At 39.5% G+C, this 19834-nt stretch overlaps 2 protein-coding genes across 2 annotated transcripts in view; both read right to left on the reverse strand.

The window, feature by feature from the left end:
* LOC133995855 (antizyme inhibitor 1-like) overlaps positions 1–19834 on the reverse strand; it is a 547935-nt gene that overhangs the window by 468989 nt on the left and 59112 nt on the right. The gene's annotated exons all lie outside the window — the stretch shown is intronic.
* fam83hb (family with sequence similarity 83 member Hb) lies at positions 768–14829 on the reverse strand. The gene is made up of 8 exons (XM_062435919.1): positions 14545–14829; positions 8244–8431; positions 7780–8112; positions 5564–5728; positions 5315–5439; positions 4666–5220; positions 2224–4519; positions 768–1564 (listed from the first exon to the last, which is right to left on the reverse strand). The coding sequence occupies exons 2-8, from the start codon at positions 8364–8366 to the stop codon at positions 1544–1546; spliced, it is 3618 nt and encodes a 1205-aa protein (XP_062291903.1). The 5' UTR covers positions 8367–8431; positions 14545–14829; the 3' UTR covers positions 768–1543.

A 19834-nucleotide genomic window follows, 5' to 3' on the forward strand; every position in this document is an offset into this window, starting at 1 on the left:
GAAGAGATTTAATAAAAGTAGTAAACGTTTTTTGCAGTATCTCAAATACAATGTAATACTATTTGAGGTTTATAAAAGACCCTGTGCAACAAAACCACATACTTACATGTTAATTAGAAAAATACAAGGCACCATGATACTACAGTGAGGGTAATCATAATCCAATTTGATGCTTAAAATATCCACCATCCCTTAATGTATTTAAATATTTACAATATAATCTCTAATAGAACCACTGTAGTGCCGTATAGCAATAGATCCTCCAATCTTTTGATGTACTGTACAAAAATACACTTTACACTAAATGCTTAGCCTAGCTGTCAAGCAGCCTGGAAACTACCGTATAACTAAATATTTGGTTTAACAGTGTTTACAAGCCAACAAAGGAGTTGGGAGTTGTGCGTAGGGCGTAGGTGTCTAAGTGACTTATGTAAGGAAGCATGGCCCTGTTCCAATACTGCAAAATGTATCAATCATCTTCCTTTTCATTACAGATAATGACTAATAAGAGAAGAGAGTAGCAGGGGCATATTTTTCAGTTATATAGGAATTGGCTTTTCTTTTTTTTGACAGTAATTTGGGGATACTGTAAAAGCTTTACTTATTTATTTACATTACAAAACAAGACAAAGTCAAGTACACACATTAACATATATATATATATATATATATATATATATATATATATATATATATATATATATATATATATATATATATATTTACCTCCATACCTCTGACCCTGCAAGCTCTTAGGCCCTCTCTGAATGGTTATAAGTCTTTAACTATAAGAAATCGGTACACACCTTAACAGAAAGGTACGTAACACTATCTTCAAAGAGTAAAGTTCACTACAGGCTCGACTTTCAATTGAAATTCTGCTGCCTCAAAGTTGGAATTAGACATTTTAAAACACAGTTTCCTCAATTTTGATTTTGTCTCATTTCATTCTCTAAAATCTCATACTTACCCTGAAAATTTCACCCTGGCCTGGGTTAATATTAGGCCTTCTAGATTTGGTAATGCCCTTGATGGGCCATTGGCACACCTTCTCAGTTTCAAACAAGTCCCAACAACATAAACACTGGTTCTACAGAAGTGCAGTTATATACCGCCATGCTTTTTGACTGGCATGAATTTTATTTCATTTCCCGTGCTGACTTTCTCTTACTCTCACTACCTCAGTCACGTCCCCACAAGCCTAGTTATAGGTAAACGTCTCTACCTTTTTCTGTTTGGTGAAACATTAGCCCATGCACCTAGTATTCAAGTAGAGTCACTCTTTCTCTCAATCGCCATATAAGGTAAAAGTTGTGCCAGGGTCTGGCAAACAGGCACATTCCAGACTCACTGACTTTAGTTTGTTTTCAGCATTTTTATGTATTGTCTTTTCAAGTTTTATTATGTTGACTGAAAATCCAGGAAAGGCTGCAGTGTAGAGCCACAGAGGTATTTTGAAAGTGTCGTTGGCACATGTGGGCAAAGAGTCTTTTTGATCATCTTGTATAAATAGTCCATATAAAAAGGTGCTCCTCCATCTTCGTTATCCCAGGTTATTTCCCATCTGTTAACAGAACAACAGGAATAACTGAGTTATGCGATCAGTGCATCTTAACTACAGTGTTCCACTTATCTTAATGTCACTTTAAATTACCAATATACTAGAAAGAATAAAACCAAATTCACTTGTATTTAAAAGTGTATAATAATCGATAACAATGATATGCTGTATCTGTGCAATACAAACTTCTACAGTATATATAAATCAATAAACATTAGGTGTTGCACCAAAATTATTTGTCACCGATTAAGAGCAGACACTATGTAAAAAGAACATGTATCAGTGATTGTGTATGATAAAAAATACTTTCATTCACACCAACAACTATATAATTGCTATAATTATGTAGACAATGTTTAAAAAAGGATCAGTAAAAAACATACACATGATTACTTTCAAAGCATCTAAACATGAGTTAAACATATTTGTTCATTTTGATGGCTCAGATTGTTCTCTCACATTGTACTGTAAGTGTTCGGTGTACTCAAACAATATAAGAATTGGTCTCAATATTGTAAACATTTTTTAAATTTAATTTAATTCAAAACCTAATTTCACAAATAGTCTTTACTACTACTTTTCCTATTGACACCAAATACTACTTTTGTTTATACCCCCTTCCCATTTACAGTGTAAACATCATCCTTGCAGTAATGGACTACCTCAAAACGGCTGTAGACCTTCTTCTCCTTCCTCATGCTCTCTATTCTCTTCAGCAATCCCTCTCTCTCCTGGATGTTGCCGGTTGGTCGCAGAAGTCTGTTATTTATGGAGTTCTGTCTGTCCAGCCCCTTCTCCCCGGCATCATTATCTCTGTTCCCTTCTGTTTCTTCTCGCTCCAGTCGATTCTTCTGGCTGTTTGCTGAGATCTGCTCCAGAATGACTTTGGTGTCATCTCGTAGATTGCTACTGAACAGGACAGAGCTGCCAGGGCCCTGGTATCGTGATGGGCCTGATAAACCAGTTGATGTCTTGTGGTTGGCTGTGGTTTGGTCAGTTGTGGTAGATCCTGTATCTTTAGCTGACAGACTCTGCTTTTTGCTTGAACCTTCAGTTGTCTCTTTGACAGTGCTCATGCCCCTATCATCTCCTGCAGATTTCTTCTCTTTATCTTTGGGCCCCAGGAATCCCTTTAGTCTGAGAGTCTGCTTCTTGAGGAAATCAATTGTCTTGCCCTCACCTTTTCCCTCACCCCCAAGTGTGTTGAGGGATGTATTAGATCCCATATTTTTTTGTAGTCCTTCTGTGAATTCCGCATGTCGTAGGGTTGAAGAACTATGGGAGCGGCTCTTTTTCATTTCACTCTTCTCTGCATCTGTAGCATCTGTGGTCAGAACCTCCTCATCACAGGAAACACAGCGAGGATTTAGTCCCTTAAGCCTCACTGGATCCCTCTTAAAAATTTTAGGTGATTGAAGGGGCTTCAAAGACTTGAATATGTCTTTCTTTTGACCCTCCACTGTATTCTCCTCTTTATGAGCCTTAGTTGTCTCTGAAGACTTCTGGTGGGTTGTGGAAGGCTTGGTAGGCATTATGGGTGGTTTTGAGGAACTAAGTGAAGATCTGCGATTGAGCTCTGCTAGTTTCTCTGAGATGTCTAGCTTCTTTGGTTCAGGTTCTGCTGAACTGACATTTGTGATCTTTGGAGTTGTCGTAGTGTTTAGAGAAGGTTTATCAGAAAGGTCTGGCTTTTTTTCAGCAGGCTCTGTGGCTTTTAGCAATGACTCTGACTCCATTCGTGAGGACTTTCGCTTGGCAGCCAGGTCTTTGAAATACTGCAGTCGACTGGCTGGGTCATTCATGTTCAGAGATGATGTTACTTCAGAGGTCTCGACAGTTTGGGTTTTCTTTACCTCTTCTTTATTCTTTTGAAGTTCCTCTTCTCCTTTTGTCTCATCTTTGATCTCCTTTTCCTTTTGCTGATGCTCATTGTCCTCTTTTTCCTTTTCTTTCTCTTCCAATCTCTTTCTCCAATCAAACGGCTCCCGAGAAAATGACCTTCTCTTTTCTAAGATCTTGGACACAATTGAGGAAGTGCGTACTGAGTCTAACTCCTCATCTTGCTCTGTGGCTGGTTTTAGGCCCAGGCTACCACTGTGTATCTCTGCCTTGGAAGATGAGAATATAAGCGAGGAGCGCAGACGTGAGCTACGTTGAAGGAGTGGGTTAATACGTGAGCGGAATGAATCATGCTTGGAAAGGAGGAGATCTGTAGCCTCCTTCATCTCTGTATCCACACCCGCCTCCCTTGTGTATCTCTCTTGGTCTGTTTCCCTTTCCTTCTCCACCTCCCTCTCATTTTTCACGTCTTTGGCAGTTGTATGGGCAGAGTCTTTACTGGTGCTCTCAGGCAAGACGGGCTTTCCAAAGCGTGGTTTCAGAATATCTGGTCTCGGCTTGGAGGGAGCATTTGGTGGCTCCTTTATTCCAAAGCGGCGAGCTGAACTTTCAGAAGCAGTAGGATGCTGAGACAGTGGAGGATCTTCAAATGCATCAGGCCCCATTGGTTGAGTCAGGCCTTCTTCTCCACTGTCCTCATAAGTGCTTAGATAAGAGTTGATTCTCCAACTCCTCATCCCTTGCTTATTACTGTCGTCTTCATCATGTTCCTGGTCAGATTTACTTGGAAACTGTTTCCTCTCTGGTGGATGGAGCTGTGTGGGTGAACTTTGACAGGCATACGTCTGACCTATGGTCGGCCTCCTATGGGAGGAACCTCCTCCATACCTTCCAGCTAAAGGAGGTGCCTGCTGCCCCTCATGTCCACCTAAATCTTCAGATGAAAAGTAGTCTCTGCCATGAATTGCAGGTGGAGGCTCCGAATCTGAGCGGAAGCTTGAGTCTGAATACTGGTCAATGGCAAGATGTGGAGGACGGCCTCGAATTCTGTCGTAGTGTCCATGGCCAGACCCCGGTCCAGGCCCTTCATTGTAGTAACGGCTACTTTGGGTCTGTTCCCTGTAAAGAAAATACAGTGGTTCTTACTTGTTTGATTATAAATTCATAGTTATATGTTAATGCATAATGACATAAGATGTTAATACGTGTAATAATTCTGAATTATTTTGATTCCAAACAGTTGTAGGTATAAAAACATAAATAACCTGTGAAACTCTGTCTCGTCCAGATTATTCATGACTCTTTGCTTCATGTATTGCCTTGAAGATGAGTAGTTTTCTTGGGTTCCCTCTGCATAGCTGTGCCTCTTGTACGCACTACTACTCATCTCCATCTGCCTAGACACGATGGACCTTCCCTGCTCCAGGAACGACTGCTGCAGATAAAACTGTTGCTGGGAATACTTCCCAATTTGAATTCCTGGCCCAGGTTCAATGGTGTGACGAAATGGGTCGTTTCTCCGGAATGGAATTGCAAGGTTGCGATCAGAGTCTCCATAAGGCAAGCCAGGGGAAATCTCAGGTCTGCGAAATGATCCGGGGTTCCGCAAAGACTGGGTCCTCTTCAAACCAAACTGGCTGCTGAAATAACTGCTGGTGCTGCTGGTGTCTGACATTGCAAGTGCTCCGTCAGATGGGTCAATGTGCAGAGGCTCTGACTGAGCATAGAGAATGCGAAACTCTTCATCGAAGGTTGCAACTAGCTCTCCAAGGAAAAGGTGGGCTATGCAGCGGTGAATCTTCTCATAGGACCACATGAAACTATAAAAAAATAAGGAAGACGGTGGAGGCAATTAAATAACTTGTATTTACAGTATGAATTGCATGGAGGGTCTTGGCATTTTAATGAACTCACCTGTAGTTCCCACTGAGTACGGCCCTGCAGTCAGTCAGTAGAAACCGATCTTTCACCTGTCCCTTAAATGATTTCCCCGTCCGGGAATAATAAGTTATTCCTGCTACGGTTCTGACGCGCATCATCTGCAAAACCAACATTTAAATCATGTAATGGACACATGTATTCCTTTTTGGAAATTATGTGTTATAAGTATGTCAATAACAACTATTAGTCTTTTGAGACAATATACTGAAAAGGCAAGCTCACATGAATTAAGTCCAAGTTGACTTTGCAATTGATAACCATAGAGACAAAGTGATGGGCTTCCTGCTCATCCAGAAGAATGTAAACAGGAACGTGGCGTGCTGCTGCGTCCAAGAGTTCACCAAAAATGTCAACATCTGTGAACATGTCCATCACCACAGCAATAACCTGGAGAAAAGGGGCAATCACAAGAACATGAGACAGTTGGTTCAGTATAAAATTAGCTTATGATCTTTTAATTATGATCTTCTTATTCCAGTTGTATAACTTGCAGGCTTGTTGTTAACTGACTAGGTGATTTGACAATTGCAACATTTGCATAATTTGTAGAGACCTTTGTAATGGCAGATGTTAGTACAGGTTTATGCTACTAGTGAAAGGATCGCATGTTTTAATTGAAATTGTGTTAATTCACAAGTGGGATGTTTAGACTAATTGATTTATTAACTTACTAACCCCATGGATATGAACATTTAAATATTAAATAAAAATACAGCAAAGTAAAGTTTTATCACAGAAAAGTTTGTATCACTCACTGAACTGCTTTTAGTCACAAACAAATCACCAAGCCCATTTTAGCTCTTAAAATGAATCCTTGTACATTGTACAGTAACAAAATTACTGAAACCAAATGTGCATTCAACTACAGTAAGCATATCAGTAATACTCTACAAACATGATATTGACAAGATTAATGAATCCTGTCTCTTGCAATCTTTCTGTCCTCCATGTGCATGTTTTGACACTTTAAGGAATGCTTGAGAGACGGACTTGTAAATGTCATCACAAGTAAAAGAGACAGACACTCAAAAAACACTGACAAAAATGGAGGACTGATACCGAAATAACCCACCACACATGCAGCTTTGACTGCTTGTGACTTTTGACATGTATACTTCATGCTAAAGGGTACATATTATGCTCATTTCCAGCTCTATATTTTAAATCTGGGACTCCGCAAGAGTAGCTTTACATGAATCACAGTTCACAAAACTCCTTATTTATCTTATACTGGCCCTTTATGCAGCTCCTCAGTTTAGCCTCTGGCTCTTACGGCAGCCTTAGTTCCAGTGTCGTTAAGGCCCTCTCATTTGTTTCTTTAATACTTTACATGAAAATCTTTTAAATCTCTCAACTAATGGAGTCTTCTGTGCCAAGTAATGAAACATGTTCTTCACCAAATTAGCAGAGCTTCATTAGCAGTGCTAAAAACTGGTCAACACAACAACATGGAGATATGTGGAGCTCTTTGCTCAGTGGATAAGTTAGAAATAATGCAGGGAGGAATAGTACAAGCGCAATCGGCCACAGTGATAATGATGTTAGAAGAAGAACTGCAGATGACCAGCACACCTCCAACAGGTAAACAAGTTATTTAGCTTTGCCATGCTGTGTAATGGAAAAATGCTCACAGCATGCCAGCTCAACTCGAATCAAGGCTCAGCGTGACTACCTGCAAAGCAATGGAAATGTGGAACTTTTACCACAATGCAGTGCGTGCTTTGTGTGGAGCAGATCTAAAAAAAATGTTCATGAATTGATGTCAACTCAGACTGAAGGTAGAAAAAACCATTGGAGTGTTCAGAACAGTCTGAATACAGTCTGCTTTTTGCTTTTGCAGGGATTACTTTTACATACCTCTTTATTTGACACTTTGGCCACATAACATGAACATCCAACATTGTAACATTATATATATATATATATTGATTGAAAATAAGGAAAAGCATAATAGGCCTCCTTTGACTATATTTTTTATGTAGCCAAAGGCCAGCCAGTTAGACATTCACCTTAAAGGGAGTGGTGGCAAAATTGACAGTGGCAGATAAAAAGTAAGATTACACTAACAATGAGATAGCGTAATCGACACATTCACTACTCATTGGCAGCCCTTTATCTCAAATTTCACAAAAAGGGATAATGCTTGTATTATACAATACCTACTGATAAGGCAGAGAAAGAGGATACTCAGTAGTAAGAAAGGGTGTGTTAATTTATTAGATCAGAAGTGTTTCCCACCCATTCAATTTTAAATCAGCTTTGAGAAGTAGTGTACATGCCCAGAAATGAAAACACATTTAGCACATTAATAGTGGTATACATTGAATGTGCATATGAATGTGGAATCCTTTGATCTGGTCAAGACCTTGATCTGAAAGCAATCTGGACATGCAAGTTTTACTGTATTTCTCTGTTATCTATCTGTCCCTTTTACTTACTTGGCGTGCATTCTTGATGAGTCTCCTCGCCTGTTCCTTGATGCTTGGCATGTCTGGGTCTGAGGGGTTGACCAGAGTAGTGACCTCTGTGGGCCCAATTAAGCTGTGCTGTGTCATTGGCCACCCCAGGTCCAGACCCGGTGCAGCCACGTCAGACTGCATCGGCCAGTAGGTGTCAGAGGAACCCTCAGCGTCATTACCTCCTTCGTGGTATGTCAGCTCTGGGAGGTTGGAGTTCTGGTAGGGTGTTTGGATTGTGGACTTGATATATTCAATTTCCTGCTGTGCAAGGAAACTGACCACATCTGCGGACTGGAGAAACTCATAGTATCCCTGGTGTGACAGGAGAGATGCACAGATTTATTACATAATGACATCTACGTCTCTTTTTGAAGTATTTTAAAATAAATATTCATTAGAAACACAGACATAAAGGACACACAAATAGAAATGTGCACGGTTACCGGTATATCATTTTCTATCAGTGCGTCAATAGCGATACGGTATTCCTCCCGGTAGTGTGGTGGCAAATAGTTTGGGTCGAGGGGGTTATCACCAGTTGATGAACTCTGAGACCGGTGTGCCATGATTGGAGAAGGGGGCGAGATCAAAGGTCAGGGCTCGGGGATGAGAAGAAGGGGGGAATTTAAGCCTGTGCAACAAAGTCAAACAGGAAAAAATAGGTCAGTAAACTGAGTTATGCACTTTATATAGAGAAATTAATCCAATATGTTGGTGAATTAAACAATTAACGAACAATAAAACTATCTTTATCATCTTATTTCCAGTCATTCCGATTTTCTGCACAGCCTGTTTTCCAGTGCGATGCCGTTACAGGATTCCAAGAATCCAAACACACTGGTTCACAAAGCCAATGAAATATTTTCATGTGGTCTAATTGCATTGCTAGTCGTTTCACACAGGTAACATATCACACCTTAATTTAATTAAATATTCCTTAGCATGGTGAGACGAAGAATGCTTTGTGTCAGGATACACAAAGCCAACAGATTGCTACTTATAACCTCCTACACAAAGCATCAGTTGTTGCTGAGTTGAAGCCTGTGCAGGAAGTTTAACGAGTACACCTTTCATATTAACACACCTTTAACTGCACGCAATACCACATTTTTACTACAACATACAGACAGAACAGTTGGGACAGATCTCAACAAGTGTTTTCTGTCAAAGCCTACAGCCATGTTTCTAAATTTACAGGACAAGTTCATACAGTCTGGGAAAGAAGGGTGTAGATTTTTACATTGTTATACAACATTAATATTCAGTTATAAAAGAAAAAAGAACTAAAAATAACTCTTGACAACATCTGGCATATAATGTTTGACTGGATGAGGAGAATAATAAGTAGACATTTCTGAAGATGAAAAAGAGTAAACTTAATTATGATCTATGGAATATCACAACCTTAATAACCTGTTTTATCTGATGTTACATTAGAGTAGTATTCAGCAACAAAATATCATAATTGTGAGAGCAGCAATGATTAACTGAAATGTCATTCAGCTTGTAAGAAAACTGTACATAAAGGTATGAACAAAAAAACAACAAGATACAGAAAATATTGGAGGTAGAAAAAGAAAAAAAGTCTAATGAGAAAAAAGGGAGGTGCAAGGGAGAGGTGGGAAAGGCATGAAGAGGTGTATAGACAGGTTTTTTCATATCTCTGATTTGTAAACTTGTCCTTCTAGTGCGTCATTCTTCAAGTTGCCACTGAGACATCCTGAAAAATCTGTGTCATCATAGCAAACAAATTGATTTAAGTGAACGCGATGAGTATGCTATTAGATATGTCATGACTTGAGCTGACTTAAACTTAATTTAAGGTAGTGAAAGGAACATTGTTGGATAACTATTCTGTGAATATTAATTTAATGGGACAAAGAGGGTGGAGACCTTTACGATCCACTTCACCGATCCTTAAGAGACCTTAAATAACCGGTTTCATCACTTTCAAGTCTGTTTTAGCAGTCAATAGTTAGATGCCCATATTACCAGACATTTTTCTTCCCATAATCATTTCCCCTGCTCGTACTGGAATTAGAAGATCCCTTCATAATGCAATTATGATGTAACTTATGATGGGGGCCAAAAACCACAAGCCTGCTTCTTCAGGCATTTAAAACATTATCTGAAGCTAATATGAAGCTATAGCCATCCAAATGAGTCAAATCAAGTAGATATCTTTCAACATTACAGTCTTTTCAGTGCAAAAGTCCCTCCTTTTGTTACTATACTTCCACCACTGCTCAACAGGGAAACACTGTCCGAGGAAACACAAAGAGAGGATTTATTCTAAAAAGACTGTAAATGTGGGAGATATCCACATGATAAGACTCAGACACATAACTCAGACTGCTGAAGCCTAATATAGCTTCAGATCAAATTTTAAACATTTTTTGCACATAATGACTATGTGGACACACATTTTGTCGCACATTACTTACACTGAAAGCACATTTGAAGGTGATTGTTTAATAGCCAGTATGAACAGGAGGAATGATTACAAGGAGCTAATAGTCTTTCAGTGTTCATATCTCACTCCAAACCAGGGTTATTATAGTTAACTAAAACTAAAACTAAAACTAGCAGTGAAATAACAGGCTAGTACCAGTAGGGAGACCACAAACACAGCAAATTTTACCTCAGTGTCAGGCATTATTTCATCCTTTACAGCTTCTTCTTATCAAGGCTTTCCTCCTAATACTTGAAAAACTAAAACTAAATAAAAACTCAACTAAAAGTAGTCAGTTCCTCAAAATAAAAACTAAACTAAAACTACTTAATCACTTGTTAAACTAACTAAAACTAAAGTGAAATAAAAAAGCAAACTGAAAAACTAAATAAAAATAAAAACTAATGGAAATTTCAAAATAACCCTGCTCCAAACCCAAAAGAGACAATAAGCAACCATTAAAAAAATGGATCAAAAGAAGATTTTCATTATCAATTAACCTCCAGATTATTTTTTGTAATTAATCATTGGTCTAGGAAATATCAGAAAATTATGAAAACTGCACATCACAATTTCTTAAAGTTCAAGGTGATGCTAGCTTGTTTTGTCCGATCAATATTCCCTAACCTAAAGATACTCAGCTCACTATCACAACAGACAAAAAAAGCAGTTAGTACTCATATATGAGATGCTGGGACTAAACAATGATTGACATTTTTGCTTTAAATATGCCTTAAACTATTTATTATCACAAAGTTTCAAATTTTCTGTCAATCGAATTAATTGACTATTCATGCCTAATAACAATGACTGGTGTGAGACACAAATGTGTCATCATTGTTTGGCACTTGAGCATCATTTTGTTCTTTCATAAGATAAAAGTAGACTATCACTGTTGCTGGTATGATTTAGTTTTGGCATTGAATACAGAAAAAGAGAAAGAGGAGGAGCCCATATGACAAAGATCCCAGTCTGTTTTCCCACCCACAACACAGTCATGTTATGTACCATCAACTGGGTACCAACCCACACATCCAGTACACACAGTTGTATACTGGATGTTCCATCTGAAAGTGAACTGGTTAAACACTTGGTAAATCCCATGAATATATGTTTGTTCTGCACATTGCTGCGTGCGGTCATAATAGGAAGTGTTTTGACTTTGTGTATACATCACCATGGAGATGTTCAGCCTTAGCAATTATGGTTGATTGAAGGTCTGATTTAGTAACTGATCAGGGTGTGTTTGCAACCTGGGTTCTGATGGTGAGTAGGTGTTTTATACTTAATTAAAAACGTCAAAGCACACTTAGAGATTTGTGCTGATAGCAAAGGAACCAAGTCCTAACCTGCAATCACAAGGAGAACCCGGTTTGCTCAGCAGCCTGATGAGTCATTGAGAAGCCCAGCCTAGCCAAGAGGGGTTAATTTGCAACATGCCCCTCTGTGGTGATTCATCTGCTAACAAAATGGCTGACATCCTGTTTCTTGACTCATTTCTAACCATAGAAATGTGGCATTTTGCGGTGCGCAGTTTCCCTTCCAAAGTTCCATGGTGGACAGGGAGGCATGTTGGGCACACATGCTGCTCCGCATGGAATATTTTCACTACTGCCAAGTTACTAATGTCCAAAAAAACCACAAGTACTTTAATTTATTTTTTGTCTTTAATTTATAGAAAATAAAGCCACATGGGGCATGATCTGTGAGTGAACTGTGCTGATGCAGCATTACAGTACATATCTGAGGAGTTTCAATAACAGCCATAAACTTAGAGATGTGCACTTGCCTATACTTTTCTTAATGTGTAAACCTCAAAAAAGCAGCCAAAAAAAACAAAACACTGCAAGTGCCATTATGAAATAGCAATTGCTGTTATTGTTTATCAGTTACAAAATCAAAGAACACAGCAGCTAATGTGAATCAACCCTGAGGTTAATATGAGTTAAGTCGGTGACTCGAGCACACTAGCACCCAACAGAGCCTGGAGGTTTCTTATTCAGCCCCTTGACATTTGGGTCACAGCAGAATGAAGCAACACAATATAAGAAGCATGACAGACTTTCTCCATATTTAAACAAATACGGCTGCTTTGTTTGTTGTTATAGCAACTACGTCAGACATCAAACTGTTGGAAGTGACACATCATGATAGGGATCTCTCTCTTGTCTGTTCCTTCCTGAGTTGCCCTAAATCTACCATAAACAAAGCCGGTTTAAAACACTAAACCACCACAGGGTACGCAGGCGGCAAGCAAATGCGGCTACCCAAGGCCGATAAACTCAATATTCAGATGTGCACAATGTTTGCTCACTAAGCGTGTAAATGGCCCATTCTCAGCATTCCTTCAACAACACTGACATAAGAACAAGGAGAGAAAAGGCGAGGGGAGAGCTGAGGGAGTGGAAAAGGAATCTCTATCTGTTTCGACATGTGAGCCAGAGAAAAATAAGCCTGAGGAGACACAAACTATCAAGCACAAAAAATATTTTCGCTCTCTTTATTTTTTCCCTCGACCTCTAAAATACACACACATGTTCTGAACACACCTCACTAAACAAACACTATAATTGATCCGGCATGCCTGTCGAGTCGATTCATTTTGTGTGATCATTCGGTGTGAACAGTATAAAGAATGAATACTACATAACAGGTTTGGAGGGATGAGCCAGTAATCTTCTGATGCTTCTGTCAAGACCTTTCAGTGCCACTTTGGTCAGATTGACACTTACAAACAGATAAGAGTAAACAGAAAACACAACTTGTCACACCTCAGCACGCCTGTTGAATGCCATACAAAAGACAGACTCAAGGTCGGGTGAATGTATACAGTGTGAGAACACTGTAGTGTGTATCGTCCCTTTAAAAAAAAAAAAAACTGTGTTCTACACAACAGTACTGCTTGAAAAACAGGTCCATTAAGGTCCTCGTCATCTGTTCCAACTGGTTTAATGTTTGCAGTCATCTTGGGTGGAAAACCAAACAATAAAGGCATAAAAATGTTTTTACTGAACTTCTCTCTCCCCAGCAAGCACAGTATTGCTCATACCTGCTTAACAACATCTTTACAAGCATACAGTGACCTTTTGTAACATGCATAAGGCTAACAAACCTGAATGAATGGGATGCAGGCGTGGCCGTGTAGCTAGTGTGACAGGATAAAAATCTATAAAAAGTAGCACATATGCAAAGACGCACAACGAAAAAAAGCTGGCACTACAGACTTTTTCCCTCAAATTATAACCACATGTCGGACTATTCCTACCCAATGAGTCACATTGAATGAATCGAGGCAAAGACTATAAGTTTAAATCTGATTGAGTCAAAACTGCAAAGAAAATGGATCTGCGTATGCAATAAAGATACTATCAGAGCCTATAGATCAGTCTGTAGAAGAAGATGTGTTGTTAGTGCATTCTTTGCTCAACGGACGAGGCGGTATAATTAGAAGGCAAGGATCGTGTATTATTTCACCAATTATCTTTAAACTCGATGGTTCTCAAGTTAGCCTGATGACAATGACCTGAAATGCATACATAGTGTATCGTTGTGTAACTGAGGCATTAGACATGCTTGTAAAAGTGTCTCTGCCTTTTCAAGCATTATTTATTACCTGAGGTTCCATACCCACTACACACACTGAAACCATGTTAATTTGCAAGGTAGTCATTTTGTCTCTCTTGAATGTCTTCAGAGAAATTGGGAAGAGAGCAGTTTGTGTCCTCGATGCCAGCCAACACGGAGCCTTTTGTGTGCTTAGAGACTGTAATAACAATTCTGTTCAGGTTTTGCTATGCACAACAGCTACCTTGATGACTCAATCAGCCACACACTTCACACTTGGTTGATGTGGAAAGAAACCAGCTTTTCAAGAGTCAAGATGGTGAAGCAGGACAGTACACAATAGAACATAATGGAGCAGGTGACAGTAGAATTGAATAAATCAGGGCAGCAAACAATAGAATAATCACAATATACAGATCACAATATACAACTAGAAAGCATGGGATCAAACTAGACAGGCAATAATAGGATAGAATGGAATAGAATAGAATGAAGACAGGGAATGGAACAGAGCAGGATGACTAGAATGGAATAGAATAGAACAGGCAACAGTAAAATATAGAATAGAATATAGACATTGAATGGAGCAGAGCAGGATACAACTACGACAGAATAACACAGGAAGAATCAAGAATATAATCAAATTACTCAGGCAACAATATAAACGTATACAGTATAACACAATGTAGATATTGAATAGAACAGAGCAGAATAGAATAGAGCCTCACTGTCAACAGGGCTTTTGTTCCACGCTGCACAAAGTTGTTTTTTAGCTCCTAACTTTGCTGCACAACTTGTCTCCTCTCTTTGTACTCCACCCGGTGAAACCGCCGTCGTGCGTCTCCTTTCCCGTCTGCGCGTCACATTCCAAAGATCGGACAACAACTCCACCCAGCTCCCGGTGTGTACCCTCCAATCCCAGCCAGCGAATAGACGGGAGAAGGGAGAGAGGCAACTCGGACTCTAGGCCCGGACAGAAAGTTTCACTCGGCGGTGCGTGAAAACCACCTTATCCGCCGCTACTATGGCACAGATGCAGCGCAGTGAATGAGGAAGGAGCGGGGGCGACTCCTGCTAGAAAGGGCTTTCCCACCAGTGAGACTCCTCCCAGCCCCGCTGATCACTGGGAACACAAGACCATTGGAAGTTTACTGCCCGAGGCATATTTCAAAAGTGCTGGCCTTTATGTCATGGCTGCCAGTTGGCGTTTTATCTATTGTGGAAGAAAGAAGGAGGACGCAACTGCAACTTTTCTCTGCCCACTCTTTACACTTGGATTTAACTTTGGAGCCCTGCTCAAATAATCCAGAGGCTTTTTCACCCTGACAGAGTGGCAGTGTCTGGCACCAATTTTAAGCTAAAGAGCAACAGGTTTCTTTGGTGACCAAGTTTCTTATTGAAACATTGTGTTGAGGCTAGCTGTTTATCTCAAAAGCAAAACACTCATGTTGAATCAGGAGACTCCAACAGTTCCCTTTTCAGTTCCCTTTTCTATAAGAATCCTTTGTAAAAACATGCAGGCTGCACTGCTCAGTCCCTCCTCCTGCAATGGAGGCTGGATTTGTCCATTCAGGCACAGTGCAGGTTCAAGTGACCTGAATAGATCCAGTGTCACTGGTTGTCTTGGAGATCCCCATACACACTGTATGATGATTTTTTTTAATCATTCTGATTGTTATTCCGTATGTTAAGTCCCTGACTGTTTGCCTTAAGCAATTTGTTTCCTTTCTTTTTTGTCCTTATTTGCTCTTTTCTTCATTTACATAAATATGCTGGAAATAATGACAAATTAACATTTAGAAAGCGTAATAAAGGTATACTCCATAGGGTGTGTGCATCTGTGTGTTCTTTATATTGGCCGTTCTTTGCCCTGAAACGTGCCTATCAGACAGAACACACCTTGTTTCATTGCCTTGTGATAACAACACACACACACACACACACACACACACACACACACACACACACACACACACACACACACACACACACACACACACACACACACACACACACACACACACATACACACACACACACACACACACCTCTTGACTGTGTTCCTATCAAGGGTGTGCCTCCTGTTTTCATGTCTTTCCTAGTATGCACCTTTTTGCATTCTTACACACATACACACGCACTTACACATTGGATGAGGATATGCCATATTTCTAAGAGCTTGCTTTGTCTCTTTGCTCTTTTCCATTTAATGCAAATGTGCAACTCTCAGCATGGCATATGATATGAAACAAAAGTGTTTGCATACAGCCGTTTGTGTTACATGTAGACCAGGGCAGTGTGCAAAAATGAAGAAATAAATAAAATATAATGAAATTATATCCGATGACATTAGTATCTGTGCTAAGGGTGAAAGTAAGCGTCTGCTTACATGAACAAGCTCTGATAAAAACACTTGCAGGTATACAGTCTCTGAAACTGAGGGTGCGGCTGCTCTGAGGAATGTGCTCAAGGCATCTTACCACACCCAACCTCCTCCTTCCCTCCCTCCCTCCTTGTCTCTCTATCTTTCTCTCTCTCTCTCTCTCTCTCTCTCTCTCTCTCTCTCTCTCTCTCTCTCTCTCTCTCTCTCTCTCTCTCTCTCTCTCTCTCTCACTCACTCTGCAGTCCTCCCACTTGCTCTGCCTCTTTCCCCATCCTCCTCTCTCTCTGAGTCACTTGGCAGCCATCAAACAGGTACAGGCCCAGGCTTGAGTCAAAGAGGCTGCTAAATCTTGGCCTGCATTTCAACACACCTGGCTGAGAAGTCGAAGATATCTAGGACCATTTGAATGCAATCAAGCTTTATTGACATGACTGTTAGAGTTCAGTGTTGACAATGTGAGTGTGCTCCACCTAATGACTACATAAAATATAGATAAATGAGTGACACATGAAAGGAAAAAACATCATTTTGTTGGACCACCACAAGTCTCTACTGAAGAGATGGACACAAACAATACTTTGTGTGTCATTTGTGTGTTTTTTCTTTTCAAAAAAGACAGTTTTAATCATATAATCAAAAATTCATATAAAGTGAGGCAAGATCATTTGTATAGCACATATTATACACAAGTGTTTTACATAATGCATTAAAACGGTGAAAAGAAAGAGAAAACATGAATAAAAAGATGTAAATGCAGATTAAAAGAATAGAGACCCTTTGAAAGGAAATTAGAAATTTAAGAACATCAGAAACATAAATAGTGATTAGTAACAGACTAAAAATGCAGTTGTATTGCAGTAATGGGCTGTGAGTGAACCCAAAGGAAATAAAAAATGCAGAAGAAAACCAAGAGAACAGCACAGTTGGGCCACATTTAAGGTCAATAGGAAAAATACATCTACTCTTCCCTCACTGAAAACCCAGAATATGATGAATATGTAGTGTGTGTGTTTTTTTTTTGTTGTTTTTTTTTTCAAAGGTTTAACTGGACACATACATGTCAATGAAGTTGAATCAACACCACTCAGTATACACTATAACATAAATATATAAAGGTATAGAAGGATTTTAGACCGCATTATTTTCATATATATAGGTGTATTTGATATACAAACAACTTTCTTTATATACACTCCACCATATCAAGTTTTATGAGATGAGATTTTGTAAAAACTGGATGAGCAGTTTTCTTTAACTCAGTTCTTTTTCAAACCACACTGAATGTGCTTTTTGAGCTAGGGTTAGTGGATTTCTTTCCCCCCTCCACTTTAAATTGACTTAGTGTCATTTAGCTGTTGTCCCATGGTTTTAATTTAATTCACCAGATTGTCACGAATTTACTTCAGTGCTGTAACAAAAACATGTTACTCTGTGAATGTGCTCTTGTCTCATCTCTTTCTTTCACCGTCTGGGACCTGCGTCTCTGTGGCCCTGTGAGCTTTCCCAGCATGCTTTTCTCACGCTGTAATGTCACACCTGAGTATAAAGGGACTCTCTGGAGCCTGGGGCTTTGAGGTCATCTTTACACCACTGTGCTGGGAGGAAAGGTGCACACTCATGTGTTGTGTTGCTGTACTGTAGATGTGCAGATAGTCAACGCCTACTATACTGTATAATGATAAGTCACCTTCAGTCTGCTTAGTACACGTCCTTTTTTCCTACAGAACAAGATACTGCAAAGTAATTGTTCTCTGCAGCTGTTAAAGAGGAAAACATGATCCTTAAAAGTAAAACAACACAGTTACAATAACTGAAATACTGTGTGTGTGTGTGTGTGTGTGTGTGTGTGTGTGTGTGTGTGTGTGTGTGTGTGTGTGTGTGTATATGTAACTGAGAGACCTCATTACATAACCGCCACTATGTTGTCATGATAGAGAACACCTAAAATACTCACTGTCAAGTACTTCTAAATGAGATATATCTTATGAACCTCATAAATCTGCATGTGTGCGTTATCAGATGTGTGTGTGTGTGTGTGTGTGTGTGTGTGTGTGTGTGTGTGTGTGTGTGTGTGTGTGTGTGTGTGTGTGTGTGTGTGTGTGTGTGTGTGTGTGTGAGACTTTTTTTGCTGCAGTTGGAGACCTCATTCGAGTAATGGGTGGGGCGTCATCATGAACCGTCAACGGCTCAGGTAGAAATGTTGGACGACTGGAAAGTCCCCACACATACATTTTACTGTAAGTGTGTGTGTGTGTGTGTGTGTGTGTGTGTGTGTGTGTGTGTGTGTGTGTGTGTGTGTGTGTGTGTGTGTGTGTGTGTGTATGTGTGAGAAAGAGAGAGAGAGAAAGAGAGAAACGATGCAGCACCTTCACTACATACCTGTGACAAGGTGTTGCCATTTTGATGCTATTATGTCACTTGTTAAAAGCAGGTAATTATAATTTATTGACGCTTTAGACATATTTGTCAAGAGCAAACATGCAGACTATATGAAGACATTCCTTTAAAACATTAAAAAACATAAAACATTCATTTTTATTCAAATATGTTGATAAAAAAAGAAGTCATAATTTCAAAGCCATTTTATCTCTAACAGGTTTTCCCACATTACAAAGGCCCAGGTGAGGGCTTGGTCTTTACCTTTGGACTTCAGCTTTATTCTAAACTTTACCAGACAAGAAGGCTGTTCTCAGACTTGAGGGAGCACTCCAGCTCTTAAAGAAAGTTCAAATATCAATAAAAAAGCTGAGATTGACACTGTACATGTTTTTTAATAAGTAAGAAGTCTTGAAAGACTTGAAATAGATTACAGCAAAGCCTCCAAAGATTTAAGAAACAAGTTTTACCCTCTTCCAGAGAAGAATGACAACACAGTGTTTGTAATAACAACACCTGCCCTTTCATTTTCCAAGAAGCTCGTCCGCAGGCTGCAAGAAGAAATTGCAGTCAACAGGTGGGCAGGACTGATAGAACATTGCAATGATGGATATCAGTCGGTCACCAAACACAACAGGCTGATAAAACAGTAGAAACTCAGCGTGATAGGGAGCACAGTGATTTAAACAAGTTCTGTCACTCAGCTGCCAGCAAATTAAGTACAAGTACACACACACACACACAAAACGACATAAGTGAAACTGGTGAAACCTTGACTCGAGCAAAAACACTGGAGATTATGACTTCTTTAAGGTCATTGGATGAGTGTGTCATTGCACTATTTTAAGGGATAGATTCACATTTTTTCAAGTCGGTCCTAAAATAATAGTCAGGTGTCTAAATGAACATTGACACATACTGGCCATTAAAAGATCCCTTTATTATGCACTTTAATGTAAGTGAGGGGGACAAAATCCACAGTCCTCCATCTGTACTAAATATATATTTGTAAAGAAATGTATTTGAAGCTAACGTGAGACTTCATCTGCCCAAATTAGTCAAATCAAGTCATTATCTTTCAGTGTTTACAGTCTTTCTAGTGCCAAATTCCCTCTTTTTGTGACAATTCTTCCACAGCAGCTCAGCAGGGAAACACTGTCTCTTGGACGGCTGAGGCTTCATATTATCTTCATATAAACTAAAATAAAAATGGATTTTATCCCTTAGGACATTTTGATTTGGATTCATTCTCATTAACA

The sequence above is a fragment of the Scomber scombrus genome, chromosome 16 (genome assembly GCF_963691925.1).
Source record: "Scomber scombrus chromosome 16, fScoSco1.1, whole genome shotgun sequence".
Taxonomy (NCBI): domain Eukaryota; kingdom Metazoa; phylum Chordata; class Actinopteri; order Scombriformes; family Scombridae; genus Scomber; species Scomber scombrus.

Coding starts and splice junctions, on each gene's coding strand:
- fam83hb (XM_062435919.1), bottom strand. CDS start 8,366: ATGGCACACCGGTCTCAGAGTTCATCAACTGGTGATAACCCCCTCGAC. Junction 8,113..8,243: donor TGATAGAAAATGATATACCG/GTAACCGTGCAC, acceptor CTGTCACACCAG/GGATACTATGAGTTTCTCCA. Junction 4,520..4,665: donor GACGAGACAGAGTTTCACAG/GTTATTTATGTT, acceptor TTTTCTTTACAG/GGAACAGACCCAAAGTAGCC.